Source organism: Macrotis lagotis, chromosome 1 (genome assembly GCF_037893015.1).
Source record: "Macrotis lagotis isolate mMagLag1 chromosome 1, bilby.v1.9.chrom.fasta, whole genome shotgun sequence".
Taxonomy (NCBI): domain Eukaryota; kingdom Metazoa; phylum Chordata; class Mammalia; order Peramelemorphia; family Peramelidae; genus Macrotis; species Macrotis lagotis.
Genome location: NC_133658.1, coordinates 837028283 through 837051583, shown reverse-complemented (window position 1 = coordinate 837051583; position 23301 = coordinate 837028283). Strand labels below are relative to the sequence as shown.

Genomic DNA, 23301 nt, shown 5'->3' with positions numbered 1-23301 from the left:
AAATTAAAGTTATATGTGATCATATGAAAAATGTTCTAAATCATTTGTGATAAGAGAAATGCAAATTAAAACAACTATAAGGTACTATCTAATACCTAATAAGATTGCTTAAGTTGACTTAAAGAGAAAATCCATGTTGGAGAGGTTGTGGGAGGATTGGGAAAGTAATGTCCTGTAAGTAGACCTGTGAACTAATCCCTCTATTCTGGAGAGCAATATGGAACTACGCTCAAAGAACAATAAAACTAATCATTCCTTTTGATCCAGCAACACTAATGGAAGGCTATTTAATAGCCAAAAGAAATCATAAAATATGGGAAATATCCCACATGTTCAAAAATTTATGTTTTTTTTTTTGTAGTGGCAAAGAATTGGAAATTGAGGGGATGCCCATCAATTGGGGAATAGCAGAACAAGTTATAATATTTGAATGTTATGGAGCACTTTTGTTCTTAAGAAACCATGAGTGGTCAGACTTTAAAGAAGCATGAAAAGAATTACATGAACAGATGCTGAGCAAAGGGAGCAGAACCAAGAGAATGTTGTACACATTAACAAGAGCATTGTTCAAGTATGATGGATGCAGTTCTTCTCAGTCGTTCAGAGATCAAGGACACTGTGGGGGATGCATTTCATACAATGCCATTCGCATCCAGAAGGGGAAAAAAACATAGAATCTGAAAGTATATTATGTTCATTTTTTTCAAACTTCTAGTTTTCCTTCCTATCTCATAGTTTTCTTTCTTTTCCCTTAGTCCTAATTCCTATTACAAAGAAAGACTAATATGTAAATATATTAAATATAAATGAACATGTACAATTTTTACTAGACTGCCACAGAGGGGAGGGGAGTAATAAGGAAAAGTGGTAGAAAAATGTGCAACTTATAAATATGCAAGTGGATGAACATTAAAAATCTTTTATAACATGTAATTGGAAAAAATATCAATAAAAAATTGTTGTGTGCTCCCTATCATAAACAAACAGAATCTTTTCCTTTTGTAAACACCTTTTGCTCAAGGAAAGTAATACTTAGAAATAGTTAGAAACTTTATGATAAGGTTTATTGTATGTGACGAACATTTAGAGATTTATTTATGTTATCTGAAAATAATTTTACATCAATCAAGATTTAAAAAATTCCAATTTTAAAGAGTATTTTTTTTTTGCTTTAAGGTTGAATAAGACAGAGAAATCAATCATTTTACATATTTCCAACTAAGTGATTTCATGAAGTCTGTGACTGTCTTTTTAACATCAAGAATATTTATTCCTTTCAAGAAAGAGAACCACTCTCAGGAAACGAATGTTTATAAAAGTTTTTAATGGAGTAAGACCTACTAAATCTTCAAATCTCTAAGCTATTTCACTGAAATAATGTGATGGTATTGCTTATAGCTCTCAAAGCAAAACATCTATTTTCAAATTGGAAGTTTGCCTTTGAAATATCAAACTAATTAGCCATCAGATTAGTATTAAAAGCATTTAAAATTACTGTAATTGTTGTAAATGGAAAGGATCTTGCTATATTGATCTAAACTTGTTGCCATTTCATAGCATAGATAAGAGTTACATTAGTGTTTTAGGGTTTTTTTTGGGGGGGGGTAGGTGTTTTTTCCCCAAGGCAAATGGGGTTAAGTGGCTTGCCCAAGGCCACACAGCTAGGTAATTATTGAGTGTCTGAGGCCAGATTTGAACCCAGGTACTCCTGACTCCAGGGTTGGTGCTCTATCCACTGCGCCACCTAGCCACCCCTACATTAGTGTTTTAAACTTATCACATGTATAAGATTCAATTCCTAGGGGAAGTTAGGTGGTGCAGTGGCAGAAATAGAAGGTGGTGAGTTCAAATGTGATCTCAGACACTTAATACTTTACTGTGAGACTCTGAGCAAGTCACTTAACCCTACTCTCTTTGTAAATAATAATAATAATAATGATAACCAAAAAAAGATTCAATTCCTGAAGAATCTCATTTTCTTTTTGAGAGTCTGAGAATATTTGGTGGTAGTGAATAAACTTATGAAACAAAATGAAAAATCCATTAAGATAGGCTTAGGCACAAGAAATGTTTCTGTTGCTTTCTTTTGTTCTAAAATAAAAAATAAGATTCCAGCAAGGAAAAATGTTTAGTTAAGGATAATAAATCAAGTATCATCCTATTTGGATTCTCATTTATTTTATGTTGTTTGTTACATCTAGAATATAGAACACAATTTAAATACCATGGAACCACGGAAAGGATAATGGTGGGACCTGGCTGCATCAACATCAGGGGATCAAAGTGCCTTGAATGAGATATTCCAAAGATCAAGGGAGCTTGGAATGCAGCCAAGAATGCACTATTCAGCAAAGCAGAGCCTTCTCTTCCAGGCAAAAAGATGGACATTTAACAAAATAGAAAATTCCAACATTTCCTGATGAAAAGACCAGAGCTAAATAGAAAATTTGGACATCAAACAGGAACTGAAAAGACATAGAAAAGGTTAAAAAAAGAATAGGGTAAAGAAAAAAATTGCTATCCAAAAAGACGAAACTGGCTATATCCCCCCCCAGGAGAAAGATTCTCATAACTTGAGAACTGTAACTCTATTAAAGAGAATATACTTAACCAGAAGTGATGGACACTCATGATTTGTCTGTGAGACTGCTATCTAATAAGATAAAACTGATTATATCCTTACCTGGGAGAAAGACTCTAATAACACTCAAGAATTTTAACTCTGTTAGAGAAAATATACTTAGCCAGAAGTGATGGACACTCACGACTTTTTTGTGACTCAGAACGATTCAAAAACAATACCTCCTTAAAAAAGGGGGGACAGTAAGGAGATGAGAGGATGGAGGAGACTGAATGGGGTAAATCTCATTACATTAAGAGATACAAAAGACCTATTGCAATAGAGGGGAAGAAGGGAGGTGGTCAGAACCACCTGATTCTTACTCTCATCAGATTTGGTTTAAGAAATGTATCTACCTTTCAAGTATTAAAAGAAGAAAGGGGAGGTGGGGCACAGGGAGGGAAGAAAAAGGAGAACTAACAGAAGGAAGGGAAGAAAGAAGGGGGTAAAAGTAAAGAGGAAAGAAAGGGAAGGAGGATTGAAATAGGAGGGCAAACATACTGAAGGTGGGGGTATTCAGAAACAAATTACTGGGGAATATGGATAAAGGAGAAAAGGAAGAAAATATAACAAATAGTGGGAAGATAGAATGGAGGGCAATAAAGAATTAGTAATTAAAACTTTGAATGTGAATGGAAAGAACACTCCCTTAAAACTTAAGTGAATAGCAGAGTGGATTAAAAGCCAGAATCCTACAATATGCTATTTACAAGAAATCCATTTGAAGCAGAGAGATTCATATAGAGTAAAGGTAAAAGGTTGGAGCAAAATATATATCACCTGAAGTGAAAAAAGCTGGGGTAGCCATCCATCTCAGACAAAGCAGCTGCAAAAATAGATAGCATTAAAAGAGATAGGAAAGGGGGCAGATAAGTGGTGCAGTGGATAGAGCACTGGCCCTGGAGTCAGGAGGAACCAACTTCAAATCTAGCCTCAGACACTTAAAAATTACCTAGCTATGTGGTCTTGGGCAAGCCACTTAACCCCATTTGCCTTGCAAAAAAAAACCTAAAAAAAAGAGAGATAAGGAAGGAAACTATATACTTCTAAAAGGTACTATAGATAATAAGTAATTTCAATATTAAATATGTATGCACCCAAGGGTACAGCATCCAAATTCTTAGGGAAGATGTTGAAAGAGCTACAGGAAGACATAGACAGCAAAACTCAACTAGTGGGAGACCTCAACTTCTTGCTCTCAGATTTAGATAAATCTAAGCATAAAATAAACAAGAAGGAAGTTAAGGAGGTAAATAGATTGTTAGAAAACCTAGATAAGTATATCTTAGGGGATAGAAATATACATTTTTTCTGTAGTACATGGTACTTACACAAAAACTAACCATGTACTAGTGCATAAAAACCTAATGATCACTTGCAGAAAAGCAGAAGTAGTTCATACTTCTTTCTCAGATCAAAATGCAGTCAAAATCATATGCAATATTGGGGCAGGGAGATAGAGACCCAACATTAATTATAAATTAAATAACTTCATTTTAAAGAATGAGTGGCTCAAACAACAAATTACAGAAAGATTTTATTATTTCATTCTAGTTAATAACAATAATAAAACAACATACCAAAATCTATGGGAATCACTCAAGCAGGGTATCAGGGGATATATTATAACTTTAAATGTTTACATGAATAAATTAGAGAAAGAAGAAATCATTGAATGAAATATGCAACTAAAACTTAGAGAAAGAATAAATTAAAAACCCCCAATTAAATACCAAATTAAAAATTCTAAAAGTTAGAGAAAATAATAAAATTGAAAGCAAGAAAACTATTGAACTAATAAATAAAACCAAAATCTGGTTTTATGAAAAAAACAATAAAATTGATAAATCTCTGGTGATTAAAAAAAGAAGAAAATCAAATTGCTAGTATCATAAATGAAAAAGGTGAACTCACCACCAGTGAGGAAGAAATTAAAGTAATACTTTAGAAATATTTTGTACAACTCTATGCCAATAAATTTGACAATCTAAGTGAAATGGATGAATATTTACCAAAATATAAATTGTCCAGGGTAAATAAAGAGGAAATCAAATACCTAAATAACACCATCGCAGAAAAAGAATTCCAACAAGTCATTATTGAACTCCCTAACAAAAATTCTCCAGGATCAGATGGATTCACAAGTGAATTCCATCAAATATTTAAGTAACAATTGGTTCCAACTCTATATAAACTCTTTGGAAAAATAGGGAAAGATGGAACTCTGCCTAACTCTTTCTATGAAACCAATATGATGCTGTTACCTAAACCAGAAAGAGTTAAAGAGAGAAAGAAAATTACAGACCTATCTCCCTGATGAATATAGATGCAAAAATCTTAAAACTTTAGCAAAAAAATTACAAGTTATTACTAGTCTAATACATAATGAACAAGAAAGTTTTATACCAGGAAGGGAGGGTTGGTTCAACATTAGAAAAAAATGTTAATATTAATTAATTATATCAATAAAAAACATATCAGAAATCATATGATTATATCAATAGATGCTGAAACAGCTTTTGACAAAATACAGCACCCATTCCTACTAAAAACACTAGAGAGTGCAGGAATAAATGGATTGTTCCTTTGGATAATAAGATATATCTCCCTGAAACCATCAACAAACATCATATACAATGGGGATAGGCTTGAGGCATTTGCAATAAGATCAGGGGTGAAACAAGGATGCCTATTATCACCACTACTATTCAATATTGTATTAGAAATGTGAGCTTCAGTGATAAGAGAAGGAAAAAGAAATTAAAAGAATTAGAATTGGGAAGGAAGAGACAAAACTCTCACTCTTTGAAGATGACATGATGAGATATCTAGAGAATCCCAAAAAAATCATCTAAAATAATGCTAGAAATAATTAGCAACTTTAGGAAAGTCACAGGATATAAAATAAACATTCATAATTCCTCAACATTTCTATATATGACTAGCAAGATAAAGCAGAAAGAACTGTAAAGAGAAATCTCATCCAAAGTAAACTTAGACAATATAAAATACCTGGGAGTCTACCTGCCAAGGCAGACTCAAAAACTCTTTGAAAACAATTACAAAACACTTTTCACACAAATAAAGTCACATTTAAATAACTGGGCAACATCAACTGCTCATGGATAGGCCGATCTAATATAATATAATCAAAATGACAATTCTACTGCAATTACACTACTTGTTTAGTGCCCTAGAAATGAAAATTCCAAAAAATTACTTTAATGAGTTAAAAAAATTATAAGTAAATTCATATGGAGAAATAATAAGTCAAGAATTTCCAGGGATTCAGTGAAAAAAAGAGCAAAAGAAGGTGGCTTAGCCTTACCAGAACTAAAATGATATTATAAAGCATCAATCATCAAAACTGTCTGGTATTATTTAAGAAATGGAATGGTGGATCAATGGAATAGATTAGCTGGAATAGAAGGAAAGGATAATAGTAATCTGCTGTTTGATAAGCCCAAAGAATACAGCTATTGGGATAAAACCTCTCTCTTAGATAAAAACTTTTGGGAAGATTGGAAGTTAGTATGGCAGAAACTTGGATTAGACCAACACCTCATACCCTATACCAAGATAATATCAAAATAGATACAGGATTTAGATGTAAAAAACAGTACTATAAGTAAACTAGATGATAAAGGAGTAGTTTACTTGTCAGATTTATGGAAAATGAAACAGTTTATGACCAAGGAAGAGATGGAGAACATCATTCAAAACAAACTAGATAATTTTTATTACATTTAATTAAAAAACATTTGCACAGACAAAATCATGGTAACCAAGATCAAAAGAAATGTAGTAAATTGGGAAACAATTTTTGCAACTAGTATTTCTGACAAAGGACTCATTTCTAAAATATTCAGAGAACTGAGTCAAATTTTCAAAAAAACAAGCCATTCCCCAATAGACAAATGGTCAAAGGATATTCAAAGTCAATTTTCAACTGAGGAAATCAAAGCAATCCATAGTCATATGAAAAATTGCTCCAAATCATTACTTATTAGAGAAATGAAAATTAAAGCATCTCTGAGATACCACCTCACACCTCTCAGACTGGACAATGTGACCAGAAGGAATAATGATCAGTGTTGGAAGGGATGTGGGATTTGGGTGGAAAATACAATGTTGGTGGAGCTGTGAACTCCTCCAGTCTTTCTGGAGAGCAATTTGGGAATATGCCCAAAGGGCAACAAAAATGTGCATACCCTTTGACCCAGCAATACCACTACTGGGACTATACCCTGAAGAGATTATGAAAAAGGGTGAAAACATCATTTGTACAAAAATATTTATAGCAGTCCTGTTTGTGGTGGAAAAGAACTGGAAATTAAATGAATTTCATGCAACTGGAGAATGGCTTAAAAAACTGTGGTATATGTATGTCATAGAACACTATTGTTCTATTAGAAACCAGGAGGGATGGGAATTCAGGGAAGCCTGGAAGGACTTACATGAACTGATGCTGAGCGAGTTGAGCAGAGCCAGAAAAACATTATATACCCTAACAGCAACATAGGGTTAATGATCAACCTTGAAGGACTCGCTCATTCCATCAGTACAACAATCAGACAGAATTTTAGGATATCTTCAATGGAGAATACCATCTGTATCCAGAGAAAGATCTGTGGAGTTTGAACAAAGACCAAAGCCTATTACCTTTAATTAAAAAAAAAAAAACATCTTATTTTGCAATTTTTCTATCTCTTATGCTTCTATTTTTTTCATAAGGATATGATTTCTCTCTCTCTCGCTCAACTTCTCTCTTAACTTAGATCAATGTATACCATAGAAATAAGGGGGGTGGGGGAGGGCAGTAAGATTAGAGGAAAATTGTAAAGCTCAAAATAAATAAAATCTCTCGAAAAACAACTATCATCCTTCAAAGAAAATAAAGTAGAACTATCACTAAGATACCCTGGAGACTTGGCAGCCAAGAGGAGGAAGATTTGGTAGAGAGTAGTCCTAGAGTTATCAAAAACTCATGCAGAAGACATGTTACCTACCCCTCAATACATGTGCTCTCTTCAAATGGGGACCCATGTTTATAAATCATATACAATTCTTAGGCATTTCTACTCTTTGACTGAGAGTGTGCATTTGTACAATGAGTTCTTTTACATTAGTGATATTAAACTCAAATAGAAATGAGGGGGAACTAATCTATGCATAAACATCTCTATCACTTAATTTTAAAAGATATCCATATTTTATTACATTTTAATTTAATTACTTAAAAATTTCTTTATAAAATAAATGTTTACTTAAACATTAAATTTTTCAAATTGTATTCAATTTGAGGAGATAATGAGGATAGAGAATTCCAGGCATGGGGGAAAGCCTAAGAAAATTCCAAGAACCTAGAGAAGTGTCTTATTCATGTCATATCAGTGTCACTGAATGGAAGAACACACTACCTCTCTCCTGGACTGTTCCATTAACCTCCTAACTCATCAGCATCTCATCTCAAATCTCCCCCATCTCTATCTAATGGACTACTACAAGAGTCATATTACCAAAGACAGATCTGATCATTTCATTTTCCTCATCAATAAACTTTCTATTACCTCTAGGAATAGACCACTCCACCCTAATCCTAAACAAGGACACTGCTGGTATCGTTCCATTTTGACTTCCTAGGAGGTATGTTACCTACTATTACTCACAAGACTTAAATTCACTCATTGGTTCACAAAGTTGTCCAAATTCCTGCAGTACATCCCCTTAAATTTTATTGATGTAACCCCATTAACGTACAACTTGAGGTCTAGGATAAGAGATGGGGAAAAAAATAACTGAAGCTGAACTTCTCCAGTAACACTTGTTACTGACCAGATGATATGGAAATCCTAGAGCAGGAACTAATTCAAGATCCGCTTTAATAAAGAAAAGACAATGAGAGACCCAACTACTGTGTAAGTAGATCATTTGGTGTTGAAAATAGGAATGGACCTGGAGGACACCCTGAAGGAGTAGCTTTCAGTTAGAACCCTGAGGAGCCGGAATGAAATGTGCTAGGTTTCAGCGCCACCATCTTCATAAATAAAAGCTTGTGGACAGATACAAACACAATAATGTGGCTTCTTGACTTTGAAAGTTTAACTAAATGAGGTAGCTGATCAAGTATTGAACAAGAATTTTTGAAGCACCAAGTGAGCCAGTGCTCCTGTACCAAAGGCAGATAACTGGGAGCCGATGGAGAGATGTCTGAAGGTTGATGGTTTTCAGAAGACTTCCTGAAGGAAGTGCAACTTGATCTGGATCTCAGGGAAGTAGGAGGATCTTCTGAATTGCCCAGGAGCAAGAAAAGAGAAGATTTAGGGCTCTTTTGTCTCCAGCTGAGTAGAAGTTTGACTTAATGTGAATTTTTTGGTTCTTGTCTGAATTTCAGGTGAAATATGAGGTTTTTACTTTTTTAATGATGGATTTCAGATGTTTAAAATGGAGATTGATATTAAGAAAACTCTTCTATACAACTATGACTCCTACAGGAAGTGTTAAAACCTTGAGGGTTCAGATCTCAGTGTTTGTAAGGCCGAATAAGGCTGAGAGCCCAATGAGTGCTAGAGTAATACCGCACTCTTTCAAATATCCTACCTCAATGTCTACACTTTAGAAGTTTGAGTGACAATTCTTGTTTTTTCCTGTTTCTTCTTTCCCTCTGAACCAAAGTACCTGAAAATCATGCACTGGATGGGAGTGGCCATAGGCGTACAGAGGGTATGATCTAGTCCTGTAGTCTACATCCCTATGGGGTGACATTTTGACAATAACCCACTGAGGTTTAGGACAACTAGATGACACAATGGATAGAACTCTAAACTTGCATCCAGGAAGACTCATTTTCCAGAGTTCTAATTTCACCTCAGTCACTTACTATTTGTGTGACCCTGGACAAAAATCACTTCACTATTTACCTCAATTTCCTCATCTATGAAACGAGGTGGAGAAAAAAATGAGAAAATACTCTTGTAGCTTTGACAAGAAAACCCTATGTGGGTTTGCAAAGAATTTTGACTCAACCACAAAAGACTATTTACAATAATCAAATTCTTTCTTATCTGTGCAATTTTGAATGCCATCTAATTGATTTCTTGCACTCATTTAGAAAAAGAAGAAACTTCCATCCTTGCTCCTGACTCAACACAGACTCCAGGATATTGTCTTGAATTCAACAGTCTAATTTTTTTTCTGGGACATCCTCCTGGTACTGAGAGACACCCATTGATGGAAACTTTATACATTCATTTCATCTGCTCCTTTCTCCATCACTTCTTTTCTCAGTGGACACCACAGCTGAAATCATTTTCCCTTAGCTTCATTCTCCCAGATCCATCATTTCCCTTTCTCTTCCAGTCCTCTCCCCATCTACTGGCACCTCCTGAACATTCTCTTGCCACCAGCAAATTCTCCTCATGGCCAACAAATTCTTCTCCAGTTTCAGGGAACAGTGACTGGATAACACTTTTCCCCTATTAACAGTTAGGGAAAATCATAGAGGTGACCCTCCCTATCTCTGCCCTATGTCATGTATCCCAATGGGATCCTCTAATTCGAAATCAAAGGTCAGAAATTAGTAGATAAGCCTTGACTGAGAAGCTATGATATGTCTTATTCAAAAGTCAAAGGTCAGAAATTAGTAAGTAAGCTTTTATTGAGTAACTATGATATGTCAAACACTGGGCTGGGAGCTGCAGCTACAAACATAAAAATGAAATGGTGCCTGCCCCTGCAGAACCACACATTCCTTAGAGATAAAGTACTCAGATTAAATAGGAAGTAATTTTGGTCTCAGAGAAGCCCTAGAAGAGTGTTCCAAGGTAGGAAAGAGGGAGCACGAAAAGAAGAAAGGAAGGAAAGTCTGGGAGTCACACTAGTGGACAGGGAAGTCCCAGTCCTCAGGTGAACCCTTACCCTTCTGGGCTCACTCCCACAGCTCCCTCAGGCCCATCTTCTCCCAGATGCTCAGAGACAGCTCCCAAGCCTTTTGTTCCCCTAGAGAACTGACCAGATCTGCCACTTGGACAAGACTGGTCCCTTCCAGGCGGCCACGGGGGAGAGAGGGAACCAGGTAAAACTTGAATTTCTCCAGTTCCTCTGAAGTCAGGTAGTCCAGGTGCCGAAGCAGCCAGACTCGGACAGTCTCCTCCATCGCGCTCCCCTCCCCTGCCCTGACTCAGACTATCTGTGACTAGAGGACAGAAAAAGTCGAAGTTCCCTAAAACAGGAAGCAAGCCTAGGTGTAGTCCACACCTCTGAAACTTGGAGTTGAAGAGCAGAAACTGGGTGCTGTCCCCCTTTGGGGGAAAGGGAAAATTATAACCAGAAACAGAGAATGTAGCACTGACAAATTCCTATGTTTTCTCCTGACTTCACACATGCAATCAGTTGCCAAATCTTGATGTTTCTACTTCAGGTTCAAAGTTTCTCATGTTGCCAAGTAAATATTTTCAGTCTTCTTTTTAAGAACTTATAAATGCAGGATATAATCTCAACTCTTTTCAAGTGACTTTGCTTCTAATTTGTTTTAAGTTCTATCAAACAATTCAAAATGATTCATACAGTATTCAGGTAAATCAAACTCTTAAATTGATTTCAGTCCCAGACTGGGCCTTACAATTGTTAAGGAAGGTTTATACCTGCAGGATCTAAGACACATAGAAAACAGTAACAATGATATGCACAATACCTCTGATAGACCTAACCTTACACTTTGACATTTGAATTTAATGAGTGTAAAGTTAATCAGCAAGGATAGGGTAATTTTGTTCCCAAAAGAAAAGAGTTTAATCAGTAACTGGGCTCTGTTTAGATGACCCCTAGTTTGAAGAGAAACTGTCCTGAGTCCCATGCTTACAGTCTAATCATGATCAGAATTCAACCCTTAAATTAGCACCTTTGAATTTTAGGGGCAAAAAAATGCTATTCACTGAACTATATCATGGGCACAATTCTGCCAAAATCAATTTATTTTACCATTTTCATTATTTAAATCATTTCAGCCTTAAGGAATTGGTTTAATAATCTTTTCCCACCCTGCCCCCTTACACTCAAATGTGTCCTTTTCTCTCTTAAGATGACTTGAGGTAACATTTCTATGAATGTCATAATATAGAACTGATAATACTATATTAAAATAGAATTTGCCCTTAACATTCTAGGATTTTCACTACTCCTTTCTTCCATTGACACAAAGTGTCAGACAAGACTAAAACAACTGAACAACTACAAATAGTCCACAAAGAACAATAAACAGATAGAATCCTAAAATTAGAAGGGAAGATGAGGGCTGTGATTTCCCAAAGAACAAATATCTCAAAATAAAAGAAATTTAATTGATGCCCCTTGACATACAGAATTCTGTGTTTTTCCAAAGTGATTGTGGTATTACAAAGGAATAATTCAGAATGGCTCAAAAGAGATATTAGAACTTAAGGGACTGTGTTAGAAAGCAACTAATGTCACAATTTATGACCAACATAACAGAAATATTTGTAGAATAAGAAAAATTGAAATCTATAGCATTTTCTTTGAAGAAGCAGATTTTAATCCATCCATTCCTTCTTATTTTATATGATTCTTGAATGTTTTCTCCATTTATACTTCATAAAGGAGCTTCTCAATCTCTTCTAGACTTCTCTTGATCTTTTCACATTCCATCTATTACTTGAGATGTTTCCTACCCTACCATCATTTCACCAGATATTCTCAACATCATTGTCCCACTTTCCTTCTTGAGTATTCATTTTCTTCTGGACTTTCTATCTACTAATTTTTTCCCATAAAATAGGGGCAAAAATTCCTAACTGATATTTGAGAATTCAGTGTACAGTTCTGGGCAGAAAGTTTAATGAGGATATTGAAAGGAAAAAATCATGACCAGGGAAGACCATGAATATATTTCACATGAGGATTGGCTGATAAAAATGGCAATGTTTAACTTGCATAAGAGAAGATTTGGAGGACCTTCTAGCTATCTTCAAGTATTTCAAGGAATGTCATGTAAAGTGAATAGACTTACTCTGCCAAACTTCTGAGGGTAGACACTGGAACAACAAGGAGAAAATGAGAAGAGGCAAATTTAATTTCAGAACAATATTGCAAACAAAACAATACAACCTCTCTAAACCAGAATGTGCTGTTTTGAGAAGTTGCAAGTTCCCCTCCTTGGAAGTCTTCAAGTAGAGATTATATGACCTCTTGCTTAATATGTAATAGGCAGCTTCCTCTAGTGTATGGTTTGGAAGTGTTTTCTAACTCTCATTTTTTAGTAAAATTTGTAATTTAGAAAAATTTATGAATTAGCAAAATCTAGTAAAATTATACTATATGCCAATGTTGTCTTAAATAACTGTTCTGGAGACTAAGTGTAAAATATTCCAAAAACTTTCAAATTAAAAGCAAATGTAGTTGTTTTGGGTCATGGATAAAGCACAGGCCCTGGAGTCAGGAGTACCTGGGTTCAAATCCGGTCTCAGACACTTAATAATTACCTAGCTGTGTGGCCTTGGGCAAGCTATTTAACTCCATTTGCCTTGCAAAAACCTAAAAAAAAGCAAATGTAAGGCATGATGAAAATGATTGCAGAAATAGAAAGTTCTCATTTCTGTTGTTCTCTGAGGTTTGCAGATTAGGAAACTGGGGCTCAGGTAGCTAGCACAGAATTTCACAGCTATCATTGTGTTTTAAGACTGTGTTAGTAATCCTTCTGACACTCAATGAATAATACTAGTGAGGACTAAGTTAACATTTATATAGCAGTTTTAATTTTAAAAATCTCTTTTTTTTCAGATTAAAATACCTTTATTTGGATCACTCAGTTTTATGTCTTTCCACTTGGAATAAATTAGCCCATAGGAAAGAGGTACTAATTAACCTACACTTAACTGTGCACTCCTTTACCACTTCACTTATGGGCCAACCTTATGACCAACTTGGGGGAGAGCTAACATATCACAACTCATGAACCATAATGTACATTGTACAACCCACCCACAATGTCTAGGCAGGTATTTCCACTGACATAAACTCCTGTCACTATGGGAAGGAGTTTGTAAGATTTCCACTTATTTCTCATCTCTAAACTGACCACTTTTCACCTTATACATGATATCCTATCTCTTTATGAAACATGAGCTCAAGCTTCCAAGGTTTATTGTAAACTTGTGAGAGTAAACATGAAATCCCCTCCTCCCCAAAAAAAGATGAGAAACCTCAAGAATAATGGGAGAGGAAAAAATGTACTTCACTTTGTGTTCAGATTCCAATGGCTCTTTTGCTGTGATGAGTTGCCTTCTTTATCGTAAGTCTACCAGAGAAGATGCTTCAATATGTTTCCCATAGTTGCTATTACTAGTTGTATTTCTCTCCACTCTATTCCTCACAACTCTCATTTATTCTATTCTCTCTCTCCTTTCATCCAGTCCTTGTTCAGAAGCGTGTTGTATCTGACTCCCCCTCCTCACAGGATCTTCCCTCTCTTCTGTTCCCTGCCCCCCCTTCCCTGTCCCCATTCCCATTCCTTTCCTCTCATTTTTCTCTAGGGTAAGATAGATTTCTACACCCTATGAAATGTGTATGTTATTTCCACTCTGAGCCATTTCTAATGAGAATGAAGGCTCATTCATTCCCCTTCGCCTTCCCCCCCAAATCATTCCATTGTAAAAATGTTTTTTCTTGACTTTTATGTGAAATATCTTAGCCCCTACTTCCTTTCCTTTCTCTTCCTCCCAGCACTTTCCCATATCACCCATTGACTCCATCTTTTTATACACCTTTATAAATTTTATATATAAATTTTACACCATTATATTCAGTTCCTTCCTGAGCCTTGTCTATATATGATCCTTTCAACTGCTCTCATAAATTAGAAAGTTCATATGAGTTATCAGTATCTTCTTCTCATGCAGGAATACAAGCAGTTCAGCATCATTAAGTTCCTTATAATTAGTCCTTCTTGTCCACCTCCCTTTATTCTATGGTTTACCTGAGTCCTGTGCTTGGAGATCAAGCTTTCTGTTCATCTCTGGTTGTTTCAATGGGAAAATTTTAATTTTTTTTCATTTTTTTCATTTTTTTTTGCAAGGCAGTGAGGCTAAGTGGCTTGCCCAAGGCCACACAGCTAGGTAATTATTAGGTGTCTTAGGTCAGATTTGAACTCAGGTACTCCTGACTCCAGGGCTGGTGCTCTATCCACTGTGCCACCTAGCCACCCAATAGGAAAGTTTTAAAGTCCCCTGTTTCATTGAAAATCTTTCTTTTCCCCTGGAAAAGGATGGTCAGTTTTGTTGGGTAGTTGATTCTCAATTATAAACCAAGATCTTTTGCCTTCCAGAATATCATATTCCAAACCCTACAAGCCCTCAATGTAGATGCTGCCAGATCCTCTGTAATCCTGATTATAGAGCCATGGTAGTTGAGTTCTTTGTTTCTGGCAGATTTTAGTTTTTTCTATTTGTCTTGGGAGTTTGGGAATTTGGCTATAATATTCCTAGAAGTTTTTTGGGGGGATGTCATTCAGGAGGTGATCTGTGGAAGAACTGACTTCCAGGGCAGAGCCAAGATGGTGGCTGGAAGCCAACATGCTCCTGGAGCCTTTCCCTACCAAAGATACATGAGACCTCTACTCTGACACTCATCCTACAGATCTCACCAAGAAAAACAGAAGATTCAAAGAATTTTTCAACTGTAGATATCATAGAGGATCTTCAGTGAGGGTCTACCTCTTTGAGGGAAAAGGGGAAGAAAAGTCCAGGAAGCAGGAGAATGGAGAAAACCAGAAGGAGGATTTTAGCCACAATGCAATCCAGGTCCCGATAGCTTAACAATAACTGAGGATATCAAGCCAGCAGGGAGGATTCCAACCCCAAACAAGTCTGAACCCTGAAAATACTGGGGTAAAAGACAGGAATAGGTCAGGAACAATCCTCTGTTAAATCAAAACCTGAATATAAAGGAGGGGAGGGGGAAAAAAAAACCTCTGCAAAGGCAAGGCCTGGACTGCATAGGCAACATCTTGGCCAACAACAAGCCAGGGATCAGACCCCAGCCCCAGCAAAATAAAAGCTTGGATCAGGCAGCTTAGTGGTGTAGTGGATAGAGCAATGTCCTTGGAGTCAGGAGTACCTGAGTTCAAATCCAGCCTCAGACACTTAATAATTACCTAGCTATGTGACCTTGGGCAAGTCACTTAACCCCAATGCCTTGCAAAAAACAAAGAAAAAGCTTAGATCTATGCTCCATATACCTCAGGAGCAGAACTACAACAACAAAGATGAGGAAAAAAAGCTAAAAGAGCATTCACTATCAAAAACTACTTCACAGATAAAGATGAAAGCAATGCCATGTCTGAAAAAGAAAGCAGCAAAAAAATCACTCACAGTAGAAGTATCAAAATAATCTGTAAATTGAACTCAATAACAAAAGCTCATCAAAGAACTCAAAAAAGAATTTAAAAATCAAAGAAGAGAGGAAGAAGGAAAAATGGGGGAAAAAATGAAAGTCATGCAAGAAAACTGTAAAAAATTGACCAGAGAATTCAACACCTTTAAAAAGGAAACCAAAAAGGTAATTGAAGAAAATAAAATTCTAAAAACTAGAAATGAGCAATTAGAAACCAATGGATCTACAAGCCTACAAGATTCCATCAAACAAAATTAAAATACTGGAAAAAAATTGAAGAAAATGTAAAGTACCTTCAATGAAAAATGAACAACCTGGAAAATAGATCCAGGAGAGACAATTGATGAATCATTGTACTACTAGAAATCCTGGACCAAAAGAACCTAGAAAACATCATGCATGAAATTATAGAGAAACTGCCCCAATCTACTAGAACAAGACAATAATATAATAATTGAAAGAAGTCACAGAATCCCTCCAGAAAGAGACCCCAGGATAAAAATTCCAAGGGCTGTAATAACCAAATAAAAAGGAAAATATTGCAAATAGCAAAAAAAAAAAAATCCAACAAAGGAAACACAATCAGACTAACACAGGACCTATCAGCTTCAACACTGAAGGATCAGAAGAACTGGAATAAGATATTTCCAAGGGCAGAGGACCTGGGATTACAACCCAGAATGTATTACCCTGGAATATGCAGCATATATTGTCAGGGGGAAAGATGGATGTTCAATGAAAGACAGGACTTTCAGAATTTCCTGACACAAAGACAAGAATTGAACAGAGAATTCAATTGCCAAATACACAACTGAAAAGTTACATGAAAAAGATAAATGCAAAAGGGGACTAAAAAGAAAAACTTTCTTTTATTTATTTTCATCCATTTGTACATGTATATTATCAAGTTACAAAGTTTTCCTCCACCCTCCCTTCTCAACCCCCTCCCCTCAGTTGGGAATGGTCAGGTTAGCATTTTACATATATATTTTGTTAAACATATTTACAGATCAGTAGTTTTTGGCATGAGGAATCAGCATTAAGGGAAAGATACAAAAGAGATCATTTCTTAAAGCGTTTAACAGATTAGGTAGGGATGTTTTTTGTGTGTATTTTGTTTAGTTTTTTTTCTTCCTCTGGGTGGGGATAATATGGTCCATAATCTGTCAAATAGTTGTCTTAACTCTCTGGACTGCCAAGAGGGGTTGCTTCCATCAAGGTTGTTCATCTCATAATGTTGATGTGTAAATTGTTCTTTTGGCTCTACTCCCTTCACTCAGCATCAGATCCCATAAGTCATTCCATACTTCTCTAGAGTCTGACCATTTATTGTTTCTTATAGAGCAATAATATTGCATAGTATTCATGTACCATAACTTGTTTAGCCACTTGGTACCTAAAATGGAAGATAAAACAACACTAACTCAATAGAACTTTACTTCTCTAAGGATAATAAGAGGGTAGAATATAAATGAAGAGAATGACCCTAATGGATATAAGTTTAATTGGGTCTTGTCTCTCAATTGAAGATATCCAAAATCACATCACTATGTTTAAGACAAAAAGCCCTGAAAAAAAAAAACAGGAGTGTTTTAACTTAAGTATCTCATTATACTTTGAATGGCTTTATTCACAAAGGTGCTAAGCACATTGTCTAATGAGGGCATCATAAACTGTGAGGATCTGAGACAGTGTCTCTGTTACTCTGCCACTATCTCTGAAAAATGTGCATAAGCAGAGATGTTGGATGCCTCTAAACCAGGCCTCCTGAGGACATCTTCATCAAACAGAATTTTGCCCTCCCAAATTCCCTCAGCAACCATGGGATAGAGATCCTTGTGTTGCTGAACTGGACATCCACCAAGGGTGACTCAAATGGAAAGATAACATATGTATAAGTTTAAGTTATGTTGGGAAGCTCTTCTCATTTGCTGTTGCAGGTAAGTGCAGATTATCCAACATATCGTTGGGACAAAGAACGTTATAGATAAAGTCTCATTGTTAGCTATCATGCTGAAGGCTTCACCTCCAAAAAAATTCAGAAATACTTCCGTCTGTCCTCATCGAAGAGCCCTAGGATCTCTACATGATATGAATTTTCAAATAAGAAAATCACATTTCCCCAGAGCAGTGAATATTTTAAGAGATGAAGAGAGAAGATTCAGACAGACAAGACTCCTCAATAAACTGCTCAGGAGGTTGGATACTAGCTGCTGTTGATTTTCAATGTGACTCTTCCCTGATCTTGCCACTGATTCCTTTTCACAGGTGCCAGTACCAGATTCTCCCGACATCTCCCCTCTACCACGTCTTCAAATGAGACAATAACCACAGTATCAATGGTGATGACAGCTCTACTTGTTTCTTCCAGGGATAGTGACCCAAATCTATGAAAGGGCTTTGAGAATAGAGGGTTGACTAGGCACTGGTTTTGCAGAATGTAAAGGTGGGAAGTTGAGGTAAAAGAAGACACTTCCTCCTCAAAAAGGGATCCTTTCAATAACATTTATTCACTGATATGTTTATTTCCCTCCATTATTGCCTATCACTACAGTTTATCCTTCTTTCACCATAACTAAAGCCCTAAACACAAGAAATGTAGGAGTAAGCCAACATGAGGGAAAACTTTTACCAATTCAAGGGGCCAGATCAGGGGAATATCAGAGAAGTTTCAATAGGATATCAGAGGGAGGGAGGTACTCTTCCAAATAAACTAGCTCCAAAAGAGAAGGGACTTTTGTGCAATATTCCCTAGAAAAATAAAAATATATAAAACCCTCCACAGATCACAGACAAGAAGCTTAGTCTCCCCCCACATTACAAATCCGGGTTGTTCTTCTTGTTGACTTAAACCTTAAGTCTCCAATGCTCAGGAAACTGTGAAGAGAGGACATTTATGGAGACTCATCTTAGTGTCTGTAGCTGACACTTCTTTTTTTCCCAAGGTCTCCCATGGTAGCTTCAAGCCATCCTCCCAAAACACAATATTAATCAAGTTCAGAATTTTCAAACTGTGAACAAAGCATAAAAGCTGAAAGCCAAATAAATTACAAGGATGCATTTCCACCTGTAGGAGACATATTACCCTAAATTATATCAATTTTGTCCAGGATTTGCTTCTTTTGTCACACTCTTGGAAGTAGATCAGAGTCAATATTCCTTTACAGATACAATCCTCTGATGAGAGCCCCCTGAATACTTCAATATCTTCAAAACTATCCATTCTTCCCATTTTGATCCTAATGATGATGCTATATTGGGGAACACAGCATATGAAAAGGAAGAAAATGAGAAAGAAGTTGGTGCTGATTATGAATTATTAGGAGAAGAGGAATTTATTTCACATCCACTTTCTTGGCAAGGAAATGCACCACTGCACCACTGTACCAGGCTTGACATACAAATGTAATTCTTTCTATTGCTAGCCCTTGTTTTAACAAAAGTTTCATTTTCAAATATCTATATGATATATATACAAATATAAATCTGTTACTCCCTCTCTCATGTTAATCACATGCAAATTTAGACTATCAGACATTTACCACTGGTAATTACTGAAATATTTTCTATGCAAGTTTTCTTGCTTTTATTTTGATTGATAAGAAGTCAGATAAAATATTTAAGGACTTGCTGGATGACCAGAATTCTGTTAATTATTGCTAGGGATACCAATCAAAACAAACTCGGGTGTGCTGCCTGCCTCTCCCTCCTTTTTGGCCAATTCCATACTTATTTCAACAAGCTTATGATTTTCTTCTCTCTCCTCTGTTTCACAGCCAGGAAATGGGGCAGATCACATTCTTTTCTTAAAAAAAAGAAACTCATGGCGAGGTGCCACAGAATACATTTTTCCCCTTGAATATCATTATGATTTTTGAAATTTTTTTTTTTAAGCTCTACTCTGGAAGTCCTCAACTTAGTTGCGTCATGTCTCTCTGTGCTTTGATTGTCCAGTTCTAGCTAGTTTTTATGAGTCTGGGTCTTCATTGGCCAATTTTAAATTCTGAAACTCTGTTCTGGATTCTCATAAATCTCTCTCTGTGTTTGTAATTCTAAACTTTCAAGGAGCAATCAGGAATTAGCCTAAAGAAGTTCTTCCTTTTCCTTTCAGCTTTGCAGGTCGCTGTCCTGCTGTCCCAATGGGAACAGTTTTGATTGGGTAATTCAGAGGTCATACAAGTTAAAATTAATAAATGATCAGTGCAAAATATTCTTTTGATTTGGAATGTGTACAATGAAAATATTGGAATAGTTGCTGTAAATTAAAGGGAATTCCCATCCATTTTAAATATTGGGGTTCTTTTTTCATTTAAATCTTGGAAAATGCCTTGTTCCTTACCATATAATTGAGAAAATAAATGGAAAATGTTTTGTTGCTAGGTTTCTGAATAATTTCAGGATAAAAACATATTTCAAGAGATCGGGCTAAAAGGCATATTCTCCGTTCCCCAAAGGTTCCTAAATCATAGGAAGAGTCATTGGGTAGAGGTCCCTTAGGCCTAGAATACTTTCTTCCCAATGGGATCCTCTAATTCGAAATCAAAGGTCAGAAATTAGTAGATAAGCCTTGACTGAGAAGCTATGATATGTCTTATTCAAAAGTCAAAGGTCAGAAATTAGTAAGTAAGCTTTTATTGAGTAACTATGATATGTCAAACACTGGGCTGGGAGCTGCAGCTACAAACATAAAAATGAAATGGTGCCTGCCCCTGCAGAACCATACATTCCTTAGACATAAACTACTCAGATTAAATAGGAAGTAATTTTGGTCTCAGAGAAGCCCTAGAAGAGTGTTCCAAGGTAGGAAAGAGGGAGCATGAAAAGAAGAAAGGAAGGAAAGTCTGGGAGTCACACTAGTGGACAAGGAAGCCCCAGTCCTCAGGTGAACCCTTACCCTTCTGGGCTCGCTCCCACAGCTCCCTCAGGCCCATCTTCTCCCAGACGCTCAGAGACAGCTCCCAGGCCTTTTGTTCCCCTAGAGAACTGACCAGATCTGCCACTTGGACAAGTTTGGACCCCTCCAGGTGGCCACGGGGGAAGAGGGAACCAGGTAAAACTTGAATTTCTCCAGTTCCTCTGAAGTCAGGTAGTCCAGGTGCCGAAGCAGCCAGACTCGGACAGTCTCCTCCATCGCGCTCCCCTCCCCTGCCCTGACTCAGACTATCTGTGACTAGAGGACAGAAAAAGTCGAAGTTCCCTAAAACAGGAAGCAAGCCTAGGTGTAGTCCACACCTCTGAAACTTGGAGTTGAAGAGCAGAAACTGGGTGCTGTCCCCCTTTGGGGGAAAGGGAAAATTATAACCAGAAACAGAGAATGTAGCACTGACAAATTCCTATGTTTTCTCCTGACTTCACACATGCAATCAGTTGCCAAATCTTGATGTTTCTACTTCAGGTTCAAAGTTTCTCATGTTGCCAAGTAAATATTTTCAGTCTTCTTTTTAAGAACTTATAAATGCAGGATATAATCTCAACTCTTTTCAAGTGACTTTGCTTCTAATTTATTTTAAGTTCTATCAAACAATTCAAAATGATTCATACAGTATTCAGGTAAATCAAACTCTTAAATTGATTTCAGTCCCAGACTGGGCCACTTACGATTGTTAAGGAAGGTTTATACCTGCAGGATCTAAGACACATAGAAAACAGTAACAATGATATGCACAATACCTCTGATAGACCTGACCTTACACTTTGACATTGGAATGTAATGAGTCTAAAGTTAATCAGCAAGGATAGGGTAATTTTGTTCCCAAAAGAAAAAGAGTTTAATCAGTAACTAGGCTCTGTTTAGATGACGCCTGGAAGCTTTTGAAGAGAAACTGTCCTGAGTCCCATGCTTACAGTCTAATCATGATCAGAATTCAACCCTTAAATCAGCACCTTTGAATTTTAGGGGCAAAAAATGCTATTCACTGAACTATATCATGGGCACAGTTCTGCCAAAAACAATTTATTTTACCATTTTCATTAAGTCATTTCAACATTAAAGAATTGGTTTAATGATCTTGTCCCACCCTGCCCCCCCCCCTTGCCCTCAAATGTGTCCCTTTCTCCCCTAAGGTGACTTGAGGTGACATTTCTATGAATGTCATAATATAGTAAAGAACTGATCATACAATATTAAAATAGAATTTGCCCTTAACATTCTAGGATTTTCACTGCTCCTTTCTTCCCTTGACCTGAAAAGACTGAAAGACTGAGAGGGCTCCCTTCCTGTCATCAATATCAATCTTGAGTACAAAAGAGGGCACTGCCCATAGGTGGCTCATGATGCCAATTACTTTAGGTAGATGAAGAAGCAATGATGTTACAGACAAGTGTTCACTTTGGTTATCACCCTTCAGAAGAATCTTAGCTTCATCTTATTCACTCTTCTCATGAGAAAAAACTGGAAAGGATTTCAGGCTGGAGAAAATAACATTCCTTAATATTTTCATTTCAACAAAAGGTTTTATTATACATACACAACTACATTAATTTATACTTCTTGAAATATTAATTGAAGCATAAATTATATTCTAGGTTTCCAATTTTGTGCATGCTTATAAGTAGCAAGATACTTTATCCTAGTTAGTCCAAAATGTGGAATTCTCTCCATTTGACTTTAATACAAGAAATTCAGCAAAAGTAATGAAAAGGGAGTTTTCAGTGAGTGTCTTAGTCCCACTGAAATAGATAAAATATATGATTTTTTTTGCTTTGTCTTTTAGTTTTTTCCCAGTTACATGCATTAGTAGTTTTCAGTATTTCATTTACAATCTTATGATTTCCACATTTTCCTACCAATCTCCCTTCCTCCCACATTTCCCCGAAGGCATTGATCAATGTGGTATGAGTTGTACATGAACAACCATATTTTTATATTAGTCATGTTATGAAAGAGGAAGTAGAACTAAGAGGAAAAACCATGAGAAAGAAAAAACATAAAAGAAATTTTTAAAATTGAACAAAATGTTCTACATTGAAACTCCATAATTGTTGTGTTTTGGGTTTTTTTTTTTTCTGGATGTGGATGTCATTTTTCATAACAAGTCTCTCAGGATTATCCTTGAGCCTAAACTGCTGAGAGGTTTTGCTCACTTCACTCAGCATCAGTGTATACAAGTCTTGACATGCTTTTCTGAAGTCGGGCTATACATGATTTCTTTTTCCCCCCACTTATCTATTTTACTGGTTGAGATTTTGGTTTTTTTTAAATAGCAAGTTATGAAAGTTTGTCAACATTCATCAACTTGCATTAGTTGTATGACAATTGGCAAGTCATTTAACCCTGT

At 36.2% G+C, this 23301-nt stretch overlaps 1 protein-coding gene across 1 annotated transcript in view; it reads right to left on the bottom strand.

The window, feature by feature from the left end:
- LOC141507470 (NACHT, LRR and PYD domains-containing protein 12-like) overlaps window positions 1-10775 on the bottom strand; it is a 107523-nt gene extending 96748 nt beyond the window's left edge. Inside the window, exons 1-2 of the mRNA XM_074215149.1 lie at window positions 10552-10775; window positions 9299-9371 (exon numbers count right to left, since the gene is read on the bottom strand). Coding sequence (XP_074071250.1) covers window positions 9299-9371; window positions 10552-10775 — 297 coding nt within the window. The remainder of the gene's footprint in view (window positions 1-9298; window positions 9372-10551) is intronic.
- Between the last annotated feature and the right edge of the window lie 12526 nt (window positions 10776-23301).